Below are 19544 nucleotides of genomic sequence, written 5' to 3'. Positions count from 1 at the left end.
TTACAGTCGATAATACCTACTCTAATGTTTTGCAAGTGGAGGACGAGTTAAACCCGAAGTTGCCCGAAGCGACCTTTGCCGAATCAGTGACATTTCGAATTTCGAAATGTTTGGTGCTCACACCGGTCTGGGTAATGTAGTGTAGGTACAGTCAACCAATTAAAACCCTAGGCCACTGTAGAACTATGTCATAGTGACGTTATAAATCAGATTGTAAGAAATCTCTTACTGCTTGTTATTTTGATATGGTTGTAGAATGGTCTAGCTATAGGGTTCCAATTGGTTGACTGTACAGCGAGTTCATTTGCGCGAACAAAAATATCTGAACACAAATCTAGTGCTATTAGCATATAAACGTGCTCAGTTAGACGTTAAACTTTCGCGAGACATATTCAAATATTTAAATATACAGATGTACTCACGATAAATACATGTTTCGAGCCATTTTCACATCAATAGGCATGAGTGTTCACTGTTCAGTTATTTTTGTTCACGTAAGTGCGTTTATGAAAACTAACTCGACGGTACTCCCTTTACAAGCACTGGGATTGCATGTGTTGCTAAAGTATACACGCTTGTTCTATTTTGCAGATTTCAGATTTTCAAAACTACCCTAGTTTAATTTTTTCACGCAACGAAACTGGTTTTCTTAAGTAGAGGTTTGATATTTAGGCGTACAGCGTACCATATGTACCAATATACATAAAACTCTTGCATTCAAGAACTCAACTAGCATTTTGATAAAATTACGAGTAAAAAGGTCTTGTTCTCTTGTTGCAGAAATTGGAATGAGTCAATGAATGCATGTTAGCTCCTCTATTAGTTTAAAGAAGTCTCGCATGTTTGGCAGCAGTTATTGTAATGTTTCACAACTACTGTAAGCTCGGTGTTGGATGCCGCAGGCTATCAGTTTTATTACAATTTGCTATGCTATTATGGAATATAGCTTGGGTTTTGTTCTTCCACTGTGATGAAACAATCTTTTCCCCTCACTAGCTCGGAAACACGTGTTTTGTCCTTTAATACCAGCGGGTAAAAACGCATTTTATCCACTAGTGGGTAAAGTAATTTGACCTTGAATAAAGTCAAATTAACTGCTTTTAAATTGATGAAAGTAGGTGAATCTAGTAATAAAGATGATTTACCACCTGTGGAACTACTGGAAGCAGTGATAAACGCATTTTTTGCGTTGTAGTTTCCTCGCTATAGTGAGGGGAAAAGTTTTGTGTTACACTCGGGTGCAAATGTATTTTACTTCTCGTGTGTTAAGAAACTCGCAAGTTCAGGATTCTATTCTCGAACCACTCGCTTCGCTCGTGGTTCAACTATAGAATCCTTTCACTTGCTCGTTTTTCAATTCCACATTGCCCCCTTGTATAACAAATAACTATTCTTTAGTGTCTAAGAAAATTGTAGGTAGGCTTGAAAGTGTAAATAAAAAAAGTTATTATGATAGATACATTTCATTTATTTATATTATGTAGTTCTATAACAATACTTTTAACAGTCTTAAAACGAACGACTTAGTGAGACAGCCGGCGGTCAACGCCGTGAGTTATCTACAATACAATAGTATGTACAATAGGAGATAAGGGCCGAGCACTTGTAACTTTCAATATCTTTTCAGTTCTTTTATCAAGACTTTCACTGTTACACTACACGGGTAAATGACCGAATACGTCAACTCAAGCGCACGTAAGTGACGTGAATCCCCTAGGTCCAGTATTAGGCGGTGCGCTATGTCTTTGCATGAAAGCGCAAGGAGTGGAGCCAGACCCTCGAGCGACCGCTTCGAAGAACTGCCTGAGATCGCTCACGGATCGCGTCGGCGGCGCTTGTAAATCGTGAAGCGACGCCGCCCGGCGAGGAGTCGTCTCCGGAACAACAACCAATCGCGTCAGCTGTTCTGTACTCCTCGCTAAACTGGTTCCACTCTGGGATAAAGACTCGAAGAGCGCTTTACGCTCCTTCACTGGAACATACTGCGCGACAGCCTCATGTGCGTTAGGCGAGCAGGACCTCGCTCTGTGCTCCAGCGAGGAAGTTTTCCGTCTCGCCGCTTCCAGAGCGTAGCGGCCGCGCTCCGCGCCGCCCGCCGTCCCCTCCCAACGTTTTAGGTACCGGTGGCGACCTTGCTCCGATTCGCTGGATCGCGCGCGCGGCAGCGTGTGATGTTGCGGCGCGCTCAATTTGCTGCAATTGTCGCATTTGACGACCTCCGCTTTCCTCACGGGCGCATCGACCACGTCTGTGGTCTTCAAGGCGTCGAGGGACAATGAGAGGGAGAGGTCGAGGCTGCGGTCGGACGATGAGTCGTAGTCGTCGTCCTCGACGACGATGCCCTCGTCCGTCGCAGCGGGGGAGTGGTCCCGGGGCAGCTGCGTCTCAGGCGAGGATATGAGCCTCCGCCGGGCGCGCGGCGGGGGTCGGGGCGGGCACGAAGGTGTGTCCTGGATAGGTTTCTTCGGCTCCCGGATTGCGGTGTCCGCGGCGGAGAGCACGTCCAGAAAGCGGACTTGTGGCAGCGGCGTTTGGCCGAGGATTTCGACACACAACGCGCGCACCCACCGTGCGTACTCCGTTGCGTTGCAAGCCTGTAACAATGAAACATGACGTTAGCTCTCGCAATAAGATTCACGATGACAGCTACAACTTTATACTATATCGTGTTACGAAAATTCATATGCTAATCGCATAGAAGAGTTACCGGTACCTCTGGCTCGCATTACTAGCATTTAATTTATTATGTTTGGCCAAGACGTTCGAAACGTGTTTCCTTTACGTGTCAACACCTTCGCGCATCTAGCCCTTCGGTAATAGTCACATGAAAGGTCGCTCGGCACAAAAGCATGATTTACGGGTGATGCTCTTTATAGACGTCTATTAAAGAGCGAATCGTGAGAAAGGCGGGCCCGAAGGGGTCTCGAACGTCTTACAAGATTTGTATTTACTATGACCTCTAAAAGGTAAAAAAAACTACTTTGTACACAAAGTCCGTTGAATTGTAATTATAATAACGTAAATGGCTGCTACCAGTTAGTAATTACGATACCTAAAAAATTAAGCTTCTAAATATGGAGTAATAAACGAGCACCTACTGTCCGATATAAACTAATCAATAAAATAAGTATGATTCATAAGAAATAACCTCGCCGGTTGTAGGTCAATGTGCCAGCCCATTCAGTCTGCTATTAGGCTTTACTTAGGCTTCTCGTACTTTGCTACGATATAATTATGATATATAATGGTAAAAAAAACTTAAGAAATAAAATAACCTTACTGTAATACCCATAAAGGGATAATGGGATAGGCATCTCACTTTTGTTTACTACCGACAACCTCGGTAACCCAACACCTACAAATCTTATGTTTCAACAGAAAACGTGTAGAAATCCTAATCATAGCTAGTTTACAAACAGCTGCTCAAACGCTCACGATATCTCTTTCGTAGCTATCTATCTCTATCGCTCTTGCAGATTGGCGCGACAGAGCCAGACTACATTTCGCGATTCGGTGGCGTTTCGCGTCGCAGAAATGCCATTCGACTACGCCCCCTGGTGAGTAGTGCGATGCGGATTGATCAATGCTTGTCAATTACTTGCCTGATTCGAGTAAAATTACACGAGCACGTATCCGATATTGGTCAACAATCTCATTAAAGCATAAAAACGTTAGTTTCGCGGGCTGCGGGTTTTATACTTATTGGCAAATCCAAGACAAGAAACAGGCAGACTAAGTTATTCTGAATAAAACTATATAGTAGTACAAAATATCATACATTGCAAGTTTGACAGCTGAAGTCGAACGGTATTATTAGGCGATAAATCCTTGTTCTAATCTAATATACTAAATCACAAGTTACGTTACATTGATATTAAATCACTGTATAACCGATGTATTCACAAGTTTTTGACAACATTAAACATAGTATTTAGCCCTTAATAATATCGCATTACATCACGCACCATCACGACACTTATAGATTGAACATGAAATGAATTAATTGACGACTTGAACTGAAACAAAAGGGTTTTCGTTTTCTTAATAAAACTATGTTACGAGTTTTGGGACGATAACTAAGTGTTAGTCCCGAAACTCAACTATTATCTTCTACAGCTTCTACTAGAAAAAAAAAATTCGCAATTGCTTTCCCAAGCTTCGCTTTGCGTTCAGATGCTAAATGTACGTAAGGTCTACCAGTGGCGGCTGGTGAATATTTCTGCTAGGTAACACTGAGCAAAAAGAAACCTACCATAACATTAGGTACTTACTAGTAATCAATTTAAGGCAAGCCTGTGGGAATCGGCTTGTATGGATCACGCTGCTGCGGTCTACATCATCGGCAATTTATCAGCTCATTTCATGCGCGATTGATCTCAGACAATTCAATTGTTTATCACCATGTAAAAACTGTCGCTTCTCCATTAGTTCCTCGCAACTATGGTCACATAACATATGTATACAATAACTGTTGTTAATTATTTATGAAAGCATTGTGTCCTCGGACAATGGCAGCTACGTGACTACTGTAATTATACTCATTGTGAATACAAAAACTAAACCGTCGGCGATTTTGTGGTTAATGTCCTAGCTTTAGCTTTTTTTGTTGCCGAAAATAACCATTAATCAGCTGGAGAGGAGGCTGGCTTGTCGTACGAGTCACAGTATTGTAAATGTTGGCGTGTATTACAAGATGCAGAACAAAAAATGGTCACGGGGTTTTGGTGTGCGATTTAGGACCAGTTGCATCAACGCCATCAACCACATTTGACAGACACATCATCGTCAAGCAACAAACGTCTATGGAACTTCCCATACAATAAAATTTAAGGAACGCTTTCACAGTGACAGACGGTTTGATGCAACCGGCCCTTAGTATACTTCAAAGTTGACAGTCGTACGATCGGAAATCTTGGCTAATACCGGATTTTATGATTTGGCTCAAACGGTTCAATGCTTCTTAAGCTTAGGTACAAACCTTTGTAGCCCTAATAAAATTCGTATTCGTATTCGTATTTGTATGTAGGTACAAATTTGATTTCAAATATTTTTTATGTGCCAATAATGGCAGAATGGCATTCCAATAAGCAAACGTCTTGGGGTTTACACGTCCCAATTTGAGAAACTTCGAAGTTACTCGTATTCTTCCATTGATTATTATGGCTCCTTGCAAAAGCACGAATGTAAATGAAAACATTGCATTGCACGACCAAATAAATAGGTTAAAGACAGGCCGCTGAGTGAGAAATGTGCTTGAAAAATTATAATATAATTTTGTAATTGAATAGTACATTACGATACAAGTGCGTAAAAAAGTAAATTCGAAACGAGTGGCGATAAATTAAAACACGACCGAATTTCCATTTCGCACGTGTATCGTACCTACGACCTTTTTCAGTACAGACGGACCTCCGATCCTGACATACAATGAACCACTAGTGCAACGCAATAGTGCGTAAAAAAAACATCATCTGTACTGAGAATTTAATTTTCACGTACGCACTTGTATCGTAACGTACTATTCTATAGAGTTAGAGTACCTAGTCTGTTATTATTTTTTGATAAATACTTTTGCATGTTAAATTGTATCTAGTGTTATTTAATGCATGTTAATTATAAGATGTAATGTTTTGAAAAGAAGTGGCCCGCTGAGTTTCCTGCCGGTCCCATAGTGGATATGGATATCCACCTCCAACTGAGGGGGACCGAAATCTTCTCGAGGCTGAGGCGCAGGGTTAGAGCCGGCGTAGTTTTATTTCACGTTCATATGCGCATTGTACTTGTAATATGCCTACTTGAAAAATAAATATTTCATTTTCATTTTCAAAGTACTTGGTTGGTTTACCGACAAAATACACGTATTTTCATACCACGGTATGTAACCCGAAAATGTCCAAATTTACGTTTTTTATGTAGTTGTGGGTATATATGAATAGGTATTATATGTATGGGGTTGAAGACGAGATAATCCATAAATTCTATAGTAGATATCTGTAAATATCGATTACAACATTCATTGTATTAACATAACCATAACAATTTGCATTATAGGGACAAATTATGCATCTTTGAGGTAAATAATGAATTTAACTATATTATACGAGTAATAATTGAATATGTAATTAATCACTAAAGTCGGAATGCTGTACAATCTGGCGTGACTTATAATTCCACATTATTGTGCAACTTCGATATCAATTATAAGTTAGAATTTATAACAATTAACTTCCTTGTTTACTACGAACTGGTACAATAAATGTCGGTAAATAATAATATTTATATGTGCGCATAACTTTTTATTAACATTGTTGTTTATGTAAATGAGTATCGCGCTAGAACAATCTTTAATAAAAAAACGGTAATTGAGAGACCCAGGGTCAAACATGGTCTAAAACCAAATCTTCTTTCGATAATTTGACGACCGGTCTGGCGTAGTCGGTAGTGACCCTGCCTGTTACCGCGGTCGTGGGGTCGAATCCCGGTAAGGGCATTTATTTGTGTGATGAACACAGATACTTATTCCTGAGTCATGGATGTTTTCTACGTATGTAATTATCTATATAAGTATGTACATATATCGTCGCCTAGCACCCATAGTACAAGCTTTGCTTAGTTTGGGGCTAGGTTGATCTGTGTAAGGTGTCCCCAAATATTTATTTATTTTGTAACTGATCTGAGTCTGAGTTTTAAATACAAGACAATGAAACGTCTCTCACGCATGTTGCGATTACAGTTTGGTTAGGTGTGTAACAAATCCACCCAAGTCGGTATCACAATGGTTGTCTTGGAAGGTATAAAACGTCTAGTATTAGCTTCAGCCGTAATTTTAGAGACCACCACTACTTTCTCTAGTGTGTCAGTTCATAATCTCTTTCCTTATACATTCATGACTGTAGATAAATTATTAACTAATCCCAAATAGACAAATGTAGCCGTAGCGGTCCATCTGTGGAATATATAATTAGGTACTCTTATGGCTAAGTTTACTTACATGAGAAGATTTGATCATGTGAAAAAGTATTGTTACTTTCAATTTGATTATCGGAATACCCACAGGGAATACCTAATGAAAGCAACCGACTGTACTGTCCTTGGCCAAGTATCTTTAAGGCCATTTAAATACAAATATACACTTCAAGGAGACCATAAAATGCAAGTGTCTCGCGAACTGAGCGGGCTAAGTGGGGAGGAAGGAAGTTATAGTTTATGTCGACATCAACAATAACACGGCGGGCGCCAGGAAATCGGGTTTTCCGACTAGTCGCTAATTGGTAATGTTTTTCATAAGCACTGTATTGGCACATTCGTTTTATCCTTGAGGACAGTAAGGGGGTTCACTGTTTGATAGTTTACCGGTCACTTTGTAATAAGTAATGCTTTGTGTATGTATATGGCTAAGGGAAATTCTAATTGTCTCATAGTTTGATTCTATCTCACGCTTGAATAAAGTCTTTGCGCGCCTTAAACACCCGCGAAAGTTAGACAATAGCATCATATACCATAATCGCGTAAGCTAAAAGACGACCATTACACCTGCACCGAAGATAATCATAAATTCGTAACACTACTTTGAGCCAAGTGACCTGTGGAAGAACAACCAAATGAGACTAAGGGTCGGCTGCACCAAACCGTCTGTTACCGAATATAGCATTCGTAATTTTTTGCTATGCTGCTGCTCTATGACGTTGATGTGTCTGTTAACTATGGTAGATGCAACTGGCCCTAAGAGCGAGGAACAGCTTAGGAGCTTACCTGAAATGTAGCGACGGCAGCGTCATCTCGCAATCTGGACAGCTGGAAAGCATTGGGCAGGGCCTGCGCTGGACGCAGGTGCAGGTGACGGAGGGGCAGGCGGGCGGCAGGGCGGCGGGGCAGGGTCCCGTCCCGCCAGGCGAGCAAGCAGCCGCCGCGGACAGCGGCGCGGACCCACGCGTACGAGTCCAGGTCATCGTTGTAGTATTGGCGGAGGACTCCTGTGGGAGAGGGGAAGAGTTTTTCATTCGTTCATTCTTTGTTAGGGGCTATGTAAGGCTTCTTAGCGCCTTTTGTATCACTGCGACCATTCCTGATCTATTGTGATTGGCAGCTACTACAGCTCTTGAATTCGTAGGACTTGATCGACCTACGAATTCAAACACTTGTAGTATCTTTTTGAATTTCAGGGGAAGGGTTATTGTTTGGAAGTTTTCAGATTACTAGAAGAAACTGTGGACTACCTACAGTCTTCAGCTAAGTTTGTCAGCTATGACTGTCATGTCGATAGAGCAAAAGCCGTCGGCGGTGACCTAAGGTAAGTGGCGTCGGCGGTAGCACCTACAGTCTTGAGCTATGTTAGTCAGCTTCGGCTTATAACCTTGGCCTTCGGTAAATGCCGTGCCGTGCGCTGATTGTAATTGTTACTTTCTATAGAAATGCCAACCGGAGAACAAGACGTACAAAAAACCCAACACGGGTGTGTATAGAGCCTACAGAGCTATTAATGTTATTATATTCGTATTCTTTAATCATCACGTCAGCTTCCGTGGCAAAATTAGCTCCATATTGTATAAAACCGACAACTTTTCTTGCTAAACCAATTTTTTTAGCAAGTAAACTATTTACCAAGAACATGATTAAGAACCTTTCCTTGGAGAAAACATATACATTATAAATACTCATAACCTGTGGTTGTTTTAACCATTGCCATTTGTACCTTGATCTTTAATGCTTATTAACGACGTCCCACATCATTACTAAAAAAGAATTCAAACAATGTTGCACAACAAATATTAAACCTACCTAATGCGATACTGCTAAATAATTTGTATCGATAATAGTCGAAACATCAATACCGCTAAGCGACAAACAACCAAATTGGTAGTATAACTAGTATAGTCAACAAACATTAAGGTAAGGAAAAAATAAGTAGATTACTATCAGAAATTTATGGTGTTACGTATTGTTTGCTGGTGTGCAAAAAGGTGTTGTGTCGCGGTCGCTTGACCGTGACTTTTGCGTTGTTTACAAATATGAAAGTAGGTAACAACGTGGGCACTGTACGTTTCCATTGGCTTAAAACCTTAAATAACCTTAAGCTTTCCATGGTTACTGGAACATTTGGATTGAGTACAATTGAATTACATAGATACTTATCTCTGTCATATGTATGGGTAGTAGTAGTATCTACATACATAGAATTAGGTAGGTAGGTACTCAGTTAAAACAGGAAAAATGTTACCTATTATATTTTACGGCACTACGTCTTAAAGTTATGACTGTTATGAGCTTGTGGAGGTTAATTTGACACAGCAACAATGTATGCATAATGTATTTAGTATTGTGCGATTTTTTACATTTCATGATTTAACTGGTTATCATTATCAACTATTATAATATTCTGTGATGTTATGTTAATGCGTCCATGTTCAAGATTTAGGTAAGTATCAAGATTTAGGTAAATATCATTAGAATAAAATAAACTTAAACATTGGCGAGTTTACATTGTAAATAAAAATACCACTTTTCTTCATGTATGTAATTTTGAATTTTATTCAGCTACCCTAAAGATCACGAATCGCAAATGAAGAGTGTGGGTAAACCAGGAGGGCGATATTTGAATTTCGCATACGGGATTTTGTCACTAAAATACCGGTTGAAAGTGTCAATTTTCTGAATTCGAACGCGTGAGACTCAAAAATCGGCCCGCAACTGATGCCTGGCGGGCTGGCGGGCACAGGATTGGCGGGTTCAAGGCATGTGTTGCTATGCCATACTTGCTATTGCCATCAGCTCCTAATGTTCAACAGATGTTGGGAACCCGTTATCATGGATGCGATCTGTGTTTAACAGTTGAGTCTCACGGGTTCGAATTCAGAAAATTGTCACTGAAAATAATAAGCAAGTCACGGATTTCAACCAGTATTTTGGTGATAAAATCGATGAAGCGAGATTCAAAAATCGCCCTCCAGGGGGCCGATTTTTGAGTCTCACTGTCACTAAAATACCGGTTGAAAACGGTGAATTGCCTACTATTTTCAGTGACAATTTTCTGAATTCGAACGCCATGAGATTTCTAAGTTTAAGAGTGCTCCCAAGCAATTAATCAAACAAGCAAAGCAAAAAAAGGCAATTCAAAAATAGGTGAGTGAAAGTATTGATAAAGATAAGTGGCGTATACACGAAGGGAGGCCTATGATCTGATCGGCTCGCCGGCGGACCGGGAAGTTGGAGCTTAAACACGACCCAATAGTAAAAGTGTCTTAGAGAAGCGAAACGACGGGCCGGAGGCCGCAGGCCGCAGGCCCGTCGTGAGCTTCTCAAGACACTTTTACTATTGGGTCGTGTTTAAGCTCCAACTTCCCTACAACCCCCACAGTAACTACGCGGAGGGCCGAAGGCCCGGAGCGTGTCTGACAGGCTCCCAAGCACGCGAGGCCGCAGGCCGAGCTGCGGGCAGAGAGTGCTCCCAAGCAATTAATCAAACAAGCAAAGCAAAAAAAGCCAATTCAAAAATAGGTGAGTGAAAGTATTGATAAAGATAAGTGGCGTACACGAAGGGAGGCCTATGCTCAGCAGTGGGCGATTAATGGCTGAAATGATGATGATGATGATGATTAGTGAAGATCTAGGGCCTCCCCAACAATTTCGTTCTGGACATGTATGATGTGGTGTAGGTATAGTCTGCACCGGTGCCCCTAAACCTAGATATAGTATAGTATTGTAATAAATAATATTAGCATAAGCGACTCAGTGCATGACATACGAATAAATAGGGTCTTGTAGGTAGTTGTATAAATATTTGCCATCATTAGGCATAGGCATCTCATCGCACATAGACTATGTGACCAATTTAGGTAAGATATCACCTAGGTTGGTACAATAAGCTATGTCTACATTACAGGAAAATACGTAAAATAACTGTAATATTTTATTCAGGTGTAACAAGTAGGTAGTAACTGTTTTATTACCTCGAGTTACTTGTTTACCTTTTGAGTGTGTTCGTAAATCTAGCTCTTAGTAGGTAAAATATAATAAGCTAGCTTTTGCCCGCGGCTTCGCTCGCGTTAGAAAGAGACAAAAAGTAGCCTATGTCACTCTCCATCCCTTCAACTATCTCCACTTAAAAAATCACGTCAATTCGTCGCTCCGTGAAAGATGGACAAACAAACAGACACACACACTTTTCCATTTATAATATTAGTATGGATTCATAAGTAGTTATAGCTACCTACTTATTAAAATTCATGAAAAAAAGCCCCATGTATGTTTTTAACCCCCGACGCAAAAACGACGGGGTGTTATAAGTTTGACGTGTCTGTCTGTTTGTCTGTCTGTGTGTGTGTCTGTCTGTGGCATCGTAGCTCCCGAACAGATGAACCGATTTCGATTTAGTTTTTTTCATTTGAAAGCTGTGTTAGTCGGGAGTGTTCTTAGCCATGTTTCATGAAAATCGGTCCACTAGGTCGCGGTCGGGGGTTTTTTCAAAATTTTAATTTTGTGGTTAGGTTATTGTAAATCCAGAATAGTTAATAACATAATACGCTGAACATTACCTAAAATTATGTAGGTAATACTAAGTATATGTAACTCGAAATGATTGGAGTAAATTTGATAAGAATGTGAGTTATGTGTTATGTTATATGTGCTGGGCGTGAGTATTTGATATGAATCCTGACGTTCCTGGCAATCCTGGCCGATGTTTTTGCCAAATTTTGCATTTTTTTGGACATTAATTTTTCAGCATAAGATTTGAATTCTTAAAGGATAATCAACAAAAGTCTTAAAGGATAATCCAATCCAGATATATAATAAGCGCAAACATAGATAGCTAATTCTACCTACATACTTCTGCTTTGGCGGTATACTTAGTCAATACCTATCTTAAAAAATCTAATCAGTTAATCAGATAAGACTTCTAATCTCCATGGTTCGGTGAGTCAACAAACTTCTATGAAAGGCATCAATGAAAGGCCTTTTTAAATCCCATTAATAGGTGAGCAATGAGCATGAATAGGTTGCTACTAAGAATGTCATTATTGAAACCAGTTTGTGTTACTCGGTGAGGCTGACATAATATAATCTAGTTCATAAATATGTAGAATAGAAACACTAATTTCTGCCTGCGGCTTCGCTCGCGTTAGAAAGAGACAAAAAGTAGCCTATGTCACTCTCGATCCCTTTAACTAAATCCACTTAAAAATCACGTAAATTCGTCGCTCCGTTTTGCCGTGAAAGACGGACAAACAAACACACACACACACTTTCCCATACCAAACTAAGTTGGCAGCGATTTTGACAGCCTCGCCGCCGGTGTACGTTATGTTACTATAAAATTTATATGAAATTAATCAATTTATAATATCACGTGTAACATGTGTTTATACCCCTGTGGTGACGGGTTAAGAATTTCACCACCCCCTTTCTTCCCGTGGGTGTCGTAGAAAGCGACTGTGGGATATGGGTTAAATTGTGGCGTAGGCGAGAGGCTGGCAACCTGTCACTGCAATGTCACAGTTTCGTTTTCTTTCAACCCTTTATTTGCCAAGAGTGGCACTGAAACTTGAGTAGTTTCATGTGCTCTGCCTACCCCTTTATGGGATACAGGCGTGATTGTATGTATGTATGTATGTGTAATATCACGTATTTATATGTATTTTTTGTTCCTCTGTGCTACACTGTAGTAATAGTAAATAAAAATTTAAAAAATCATATTTCTGCACTATTTTTTTTAAATATATCAACAGTTTTTTTTTACATAACCAGAGACGGCAGACACTGTATGACATAGAGCAATATATGAGCTGTTTTATAAGTATTTAAATCTTTCCCGCCAAAACGACCTTGACGGTTTAAGATTTTGAATAAATCATTCGATCTGCGAACCTGCGATGTAACCTGATCCTTAGGTACTTTATATATGATAAAAAGTTTGAACTTTGTCCAGGTTGATGACCCGATTTTGTGGTAAAGGTAAGAGAATAAATACCTAACGAAATCTAAGTTTGAACTTTCAATTATTAAATCACACAAGTTACACTCAAGTAAGCACCTACCTATCAACAGACCATTCTATTTTATTTAATTTTTTTTTGTTTATGTTAGTGTCTAAGTGTCTATCATATGAAATAAACGGAAATAACCTTCGTTATCGTATTAGTATTTATGTAAATATTTAAAATAGGTTTATTCCAAGCTATGCTAATTAGCTTCTTGATTTTCATTTCAATAATTTATACCTTACGGTGTTTGTTTTTGTTAATCCTACCTACATGCCTATATAACAAACTTATCAAAACTACTAAAAAAACATACCTAACAGAGCTACACAGCTGAGCACTTCTCCCTTGACTCCCATCCTATCCCCTATCCTGTTTCACCCACGAAAACTTCAATCAAATTCAAACAAAACTGGGTTGGGAAAATTTACAAAGATTACAAGTTACAACTAACCTGATATCCTCAAATTAGGGTCCGTAGGAGTAGGAAAAGGTCCTGGCGTAAGCTCCGGGCGTAACTTCCTCAGGCCGGCCACCACTCGCGGTGCCGGCGACTGTTCTCCAAGTAGCATTTCAGCAGCACATATTCAAAATAAACATCTTTACAACACCAAAACACACGGCACACTTCAAAATCACAAACGTCAATCCACTAAAACATGGAATATGAATTCAAATTTTTCTGTCAAATTCGTTTATTTTTAAACGTCGAAAAAGTTCGTTACGCGCGCGCGTCGCTCCGTTCCGTTCGCTAGTGACCGGCCGGCCGGCACAGCGCCAGAGAATGAATGAAGTGACTCGCCCTCGCCCTGCAGCCGACGGCAAAGCCCCACTACTATTTTACTACGAGTCGGACCGCGTTTCCATTGTATACAAATAAATAAATGTGTGTCGTTATCAGTGCGACACTGGTACGACGGATACGAATTCGGGTCGGTCTGTCTGTTACTAATTTACATATGTTTTGTAATTATTAAATTTTGGAACTTTGGTGAATGAGACAGACATACCTTGATCGGATAAACTCATGGATGTGGAATTGAAAGACAAAGTTAAAAAATTAGAAACCTAGAACGTTTAGATCATTTCTATAATTGTATGATTTTCCATTGTCTAGTAAAAGTAAGCTAAAGCTAAAAAAAGTAGCAGTTTAACTATAGTAATAAAAACCAAAAATATATATTTGTGTCTTTGTTTTACTATTTTCTAATGGGCATTTAGTCTGATTCTGATAGGTAAATGGTCCATGGTACCTATAAACAAATTATATCGAAATAAATTTTAAGTGTCGTAGGTTTGTACCCATTTAGTCTAAACATCAAATCACATAATAATCTTATTTCATTACAAATATGTACAAGCAGACTAATAAAATTACGGACTACAATGGAAACATTCGTACATGGTTCGTACACAAATGATAATATGAACGCCATCTGTTGCCGAGTAGAATATTTTAAGTTTTGTTACAGACTTGAAAAAAGATGTCCTTATTAACGCCACCTTTTGTTCAGTAGGTGTATGTAGCTAAGCTCGTCACTCTTCATCGGAATGCAACATTTTTCAACTAGATGGCGCTGTTTTCAACACATGGATTTAGTGCCAAATATAGTTACTAGATGGCACTTTCCAACAACACGATTTAGTTCCACATACGGAAACTAGATGGCACTGTTTTCTACATACCTATAGTAGTTGTAAAGAAGACGAAGTTCTAAACCAGATGGCACTGTTACACATTTAAAGTTATTTAGTGACGAATCCGTCAGGAAGATGGCCTTGAACTGAAATATATTATTAAATGATATAAATAAACAATCAATACAAAATTTCTATGAATACCCCGAGAGTATACAGTCTCGCTACAACTGAGAAAACACATTTAATTTCACCAAAAATTAAGTTTGGTAATTAGACATTTATACAAAATAACTCTTTTACGTAAACTTTTCTGGATATGGAGTCAATACAGTATGGACAAAGACATATAATATTATAATAACTCCGTAATCTAATACTATCCTCTTTGGTATGGATATCCTTACTAATTTCTACATTTCTACCCTCTATCGGTAGTTGTAGACAACGATCAAGCTTACGGGCGATCTTTGGGTCGGGTTGAAACAAAAGCATAAAAATGTAAAAAGATGGCGTGCTTAAAAAGTTTACTTTACATCCACATAGATGTCACGAAGAGTATTAAAATTAACTATTATAAATACTAACCTCCTTAATATATACTCTTTTAAGTTATGACAACATGTAAATTCTTGACCATTTCTTGACATTTTTTTTTTTCAAATTTTGTCAAAGTGGTGGCACGATTTTTATTTTACGAGTATTGTGAATTCATATTCATACTATTCATACTAATATTATAAATGGGAAAGTGTGTGTGTCTGTTTGTTTGTCCGTCTTTCACGGCAAAACGGAGCGACGTATTGACGTGATTTTTTTAAGTGGAGATAGTTGAATGGATGGAGAGTAACATAGGCTACTTTTTGTCTCTTTTTAACGCGAGCGAAGCCGCGGGCAAAAGCTAGTTGTGAATATATGCATAATGATGACATACCTACAACCGCGACGATTCAAAATAATTATAGTTTTGTGCAATGGGAAGGTAAGGTAAGCACTCATTGTATTGTTGTCTGTATGTACATCACCACCAAATTGTCGAATTGAAAATCTTTTGGAATTTTCATATTTTAGTAGGGAAATCTTTGGGGTATCAAAATTTTCTCTTTCCAATTACTACCAATTTTTGCAAACTTTTCGCAACATCCACGTGCTCATCTGTAAATATGTTTTTTCAGTCTAATGAACGAGTGATATTACGAGGATTTTCCTGAAGTCGAACCCCGTAAGTAACTTTTACCTACCTGTACCCGGATAATTAGTAGATTTTTAGGACTAGGTGGCGCGCGGACTATTGAGGTCACACACACATCACACCAATCAAATGGTACCGAAATGTTAGGAAAATTGTCTGCAAGTTCTCGCTCGCTCCCGATGATATCCGTAGACTGCTTAAATAATTTTACTAGGTTTCATATTTAGGATTAAATTTGGGATCAAAAGTTGGGGAGGGATTTCATTTTATTAAACAATCAAGTATACTCAATCAATAAATTTAATTATTACGTTACATTAACAAACAAACTTCATTGTTACAAATCGCATCTAAAAATAGCACCAAGTCCACACATGGCCCGTAAGACACATATGATACCTACTCGGGCATTACAACATCTCATGCATTTGGAAGACATCGCGTCACATTCGGAAGACGAGATCAAAATAATGGCACATAAATAATTTCAAATATTCTGACTTAACAATACGCATACCAATTTTTACTTAAATAGCTAAGGCACAACTGGAATTATCCAACAGTACATAATATAAATTAAAACAAATTAAAGCTTTGTCATGGAAGAGACTAAATATCACAATTAGGGCCCTATGTTTTAATACACATTCAGTCAAAACTAGTAAAAAATAGGGCTTTGTGTAGATCTACAGTATGGGGCCTTGTTTGCCTTGAATTACCACGGCCTCCACTTGTTGGCGTCGAGCTCGTCTCCTGAAGGTCCGTCGCAATACTCTTTTTTCTCCGCATAAAAACCTTCGGCCAGACGTCTCGCCTCCTCTTGTTTTTTGTACTCTTGGTACTCAATCAACTTCCTTTTCTTTTTAGGTGGTAAGTTGTTGTAATCCATCGGCAATTGGCACTGTTCCGGAAGATTGGCCGGCTCTTTGTTTTCGGCCGAAGGAGTCGCGTCTAATTGATTGGAGCCGCGGTACGCGACGGGTTTTTCTGGCGAGCCGGCTTTGATAACAGATTTCGCCGGTGACCTCACTTTTCTTAGGTCCAACGTTTCGTTGTTGCTCGGAACTCCCGCTGGGTAGTGGTACGCGTAATCGCCCCTGTATGCGTCATCCCTATGCAAATATTTCGACTCTGGCATCTCCGGGCTAATGTTAACATCGACGTGGTCGTTCCCTCGCTTGTCCATTATATGCTGCCGGATTTTTTGTAGTATTACGTCTTTAGCCTCGGCCGGGACTCTGTTGAAGTACGCGCCGCTCCTTTGTCCGTTGCCAACATTCAATTGTTCGTAAACATTGTATTGCGGCGCGGGAAGCTTATCGACTGTGGTAAGCAGACCGGACATCGGCGGGGAGACGGACTTGGGCTGCCTAGCGGGCGGTCTCGGGTTGGACCACCGCTTCGATGCGCTTTCCCCGGAGTAAACCGAATCTTCCGCATCAGAGGATGATCGATCGTGGTCGCTATAATAGTGATGACGATCGGAAATTACCGACGATGGCGATGTAGGAGGCGAAAACGGTGGCCGCTCTGGCACTTGAATAGTCAAAGGCTGCGCCGTAATAAGCCTCGACAGATGGCTGATAAGGTTCTGGCTAACTTTTGAGTCTAAATCAGGAACGGACATGATAAACTGGCACGCTTCTGCCGCGCACTGTCCAAAGCCGGCTTGAAACTTTTTCGCTTCCATAACTGGATCTTTCGGGCTGTGCAACTTAGTCAAGTGATTAACGGTTAATTCAAGGATATCAGCCTTTTCCAACTTGCTCAGGTTGTCATCATCGATCTGTGGACAAAGCAAAAAGACAATATGAGCAGGTGCGTTGCGTGGTTCTCACGATGCGCGGGCAAACGTAACATTGTAACTGTACCTATCCGAGCCACGCTACTCCTGTTCTTTAATGAAACTTGTACTTTTATATCCAGTTTCGCTTGGGTTGATCTCGCGTGTAATAAACAGAAGGACGACGGGACGCGATAAAAATAAATGGCGTGTGAATGCATGATGGATTGCACATTGATGATCAGTAAACGACGACCGTAGACGCTCGCTTATATGGGAACCGGTGCCCGATGCTAATTTACATCGCGGTAATTACGATCTTAGTACGAAAACATTGCCTTATAATAGGCTATCATTTTAATGAAAGTGATTAGGTAGCCATATAAACACATTGAAGCGGTTCATTCAAGATTTCTTTTAGCTCATTAAAATCTTTTTATTTTTAAGAGTTAACAGGTATAGCTTTATTACAAGGTAGGATTAAACTTCCAAACTTTCTCATCTAATAATAATACATATTATGTAGTTATTTATTAGTGGGAGGCGTTGCAAGACAATTAAAAGACTAAGTACAAACTTTTATTCTACCTCATAAATGAACCAGTAAATGGATTGATCATTTATTTTTTATAAGAAGGTAGCTCCTAGCTCCAACATTTCAATCACAGATTAGCTTCAATTATCTTGTCTAAGGTAAATTATTATTAAAAACTGATTTTATAAATCACTTACCCTACTTCAAAGTTAATTTTATAACCTAGTAAATATAGTAAGCTAATCTTATATCGCCCGGTATAATATCGTGATTGCCTTTTTGCTCGACGGTAAACAAAAAGATAATCGCGATGTATTATCCATATCGATTTCAGTTTAATAAAAATAATTGTCTGTCATAAAAAAAACTGTTATAAATATTGCTATAGTAATATTGGTATCGTTACCTCCAAAGCTCCAACCATGAGGTCCTTCAGTTCGTCGAGGCACCGGTTGATGCGCGCGCGCCGCTTGCGCTCGAGCAGTGGCTTCGTGATCTTCTTGTACTTGGCTGTCTTCGACAGCGGGGCTGGGTCGAATGACATCTTGATCCTGAGAAAAAGAAGATGAACTTTGTGAATTTACTGGGGAAAATATCTCTTAAAATGACTTAACATGCCCGACATGTTTCTTTGGAGTCTAAGGGTTAGCTGGATAAATATAAGAAATAACTACATATCAAATATCTGCTATAGCTGTCACTATGTAATATACCTAATTGATTTTATCTGTACTACCTACTTTAACTACCTTAAGTTTGTTGAAAAAAAAGGGCACTTGTCAAAAAGCACAACCTCGAAACCTCATAAGTGCCTATACCTATCATAAGAATCAACCCATATCCCTGCAAAAACTTACCTCAAACTTCACAACACCAAGATAAACAAAAAACAAAACACAACTCGAATTCAAAATTGGAACGCACAGACGCCCGCTCGCGTCCGCGTCTCGGAATGCACTGCCTGAAAAGAAAAAAGCCTGCCGCCCGCGCCCTGCGCCCGCGCAGGCCCATCCATTCATGACCACGTGTGGCTCGGGTTTCTGCCATGCCTCGACTATCGCCAGGAATGCATAAGGTTTATTTGGCTTTTGTAATTAGGGAAGTACTTATGTTGAAGTGCAATGTAGACGGCGTTTTTGTCTATATGTATGTTTATGTCAGGCTGTATGTCTGAAAGATAAGATAATTGTAATGTGTAGCTTTATGAAATGATTTCATTAGGGATATGTACCTAGTATCAGGGGCGGCTCACTCCGCGATTCTATCGTCCCGCTACAAGTACATGTCGGCGGCCGCGAGTTCGCGGCCCATCCAGTGGTGACGACCTTCGCGCGGCGCAATAAAATTCAATGTCGGCTGCTCGCGTTCGGTCCGTTTGTTAACGTAGGTAAGAATTTAGGATGGCGGCATTTTGTGAACATC

At 39.7% G+C, this 19544-nt stretch overlaps 2 protein-coding genes across 2 annotated transcripts; both read right to left on the bottom strand.

Annotated features, from left to right (window-relative positions):
- Nucleotides 1–1447: 1447 nt before the first annotated feature.
- Nucleotides 1448–13767, bottom strand: LOC125231030. Its single transcript, XM_048136371.1, has 3 exons — nt 13429–13767; nt 7753–7973; nt 1448–2594 (listed from the first exon to the last, which is right to left on the bottom strand). Exons 1-3 carry the CDS (start codon nt 13544–13546, stop codon nt 1686–1688), a joined length of 1248 nt encoding a protein of 415 aa, XP_047992328.1. The 5' UTR covers nt 13547–13767; the 3' UTR covers nt 1448–1685.
- A 2321-nt stretch (nt 13768–16088) lies between these two features.
- On the bottom strand, nt 16089–19080 carry LOC125231104. Its single transcript, XM_048136453.1, has 3 exons — nt 18980–19080; nt 18529–18673; nt 16089–17590 (listed from the first exon to the last, which is right to left on the bottom strand). The coding sequence occupies exons 2-3, from the start codon at nt 18664–18666 to the stop codon at nt 16520–16522; spliced, it is 1209 nt and encodes a 402-aa protein (XP_047992410.1). The 5' UTR covers nt 18667–18673; nt 18980–19080; the 3' UTR covers nt 16089–16519.
- Between the last annotated feature and the right edge of the window lie 464 nt (nt 19081–19544).

The sequence above is a fragment of the Leguminivora glycinivorella genome, chromosome 11 (assembly GCF_023078275.1).
Source record: "Leguminivora glycinivorella isolate SPB_JAAS2020 chromosome 11, LegGlyc_1.1, whole genome shotgun sequence".
Lineage (NCBI taxonomy): Eukaryota > Metazoa > Arthropoda > Insecta > Lepidoptera > Tortricidae > Leguminivora > Leguminivora glycinivorella.
The sequence above is the reverse complement of the archived record's forward strand: the minus strand, read 5'-3'. Positions and strand labels throughout refer to the sequence as shown.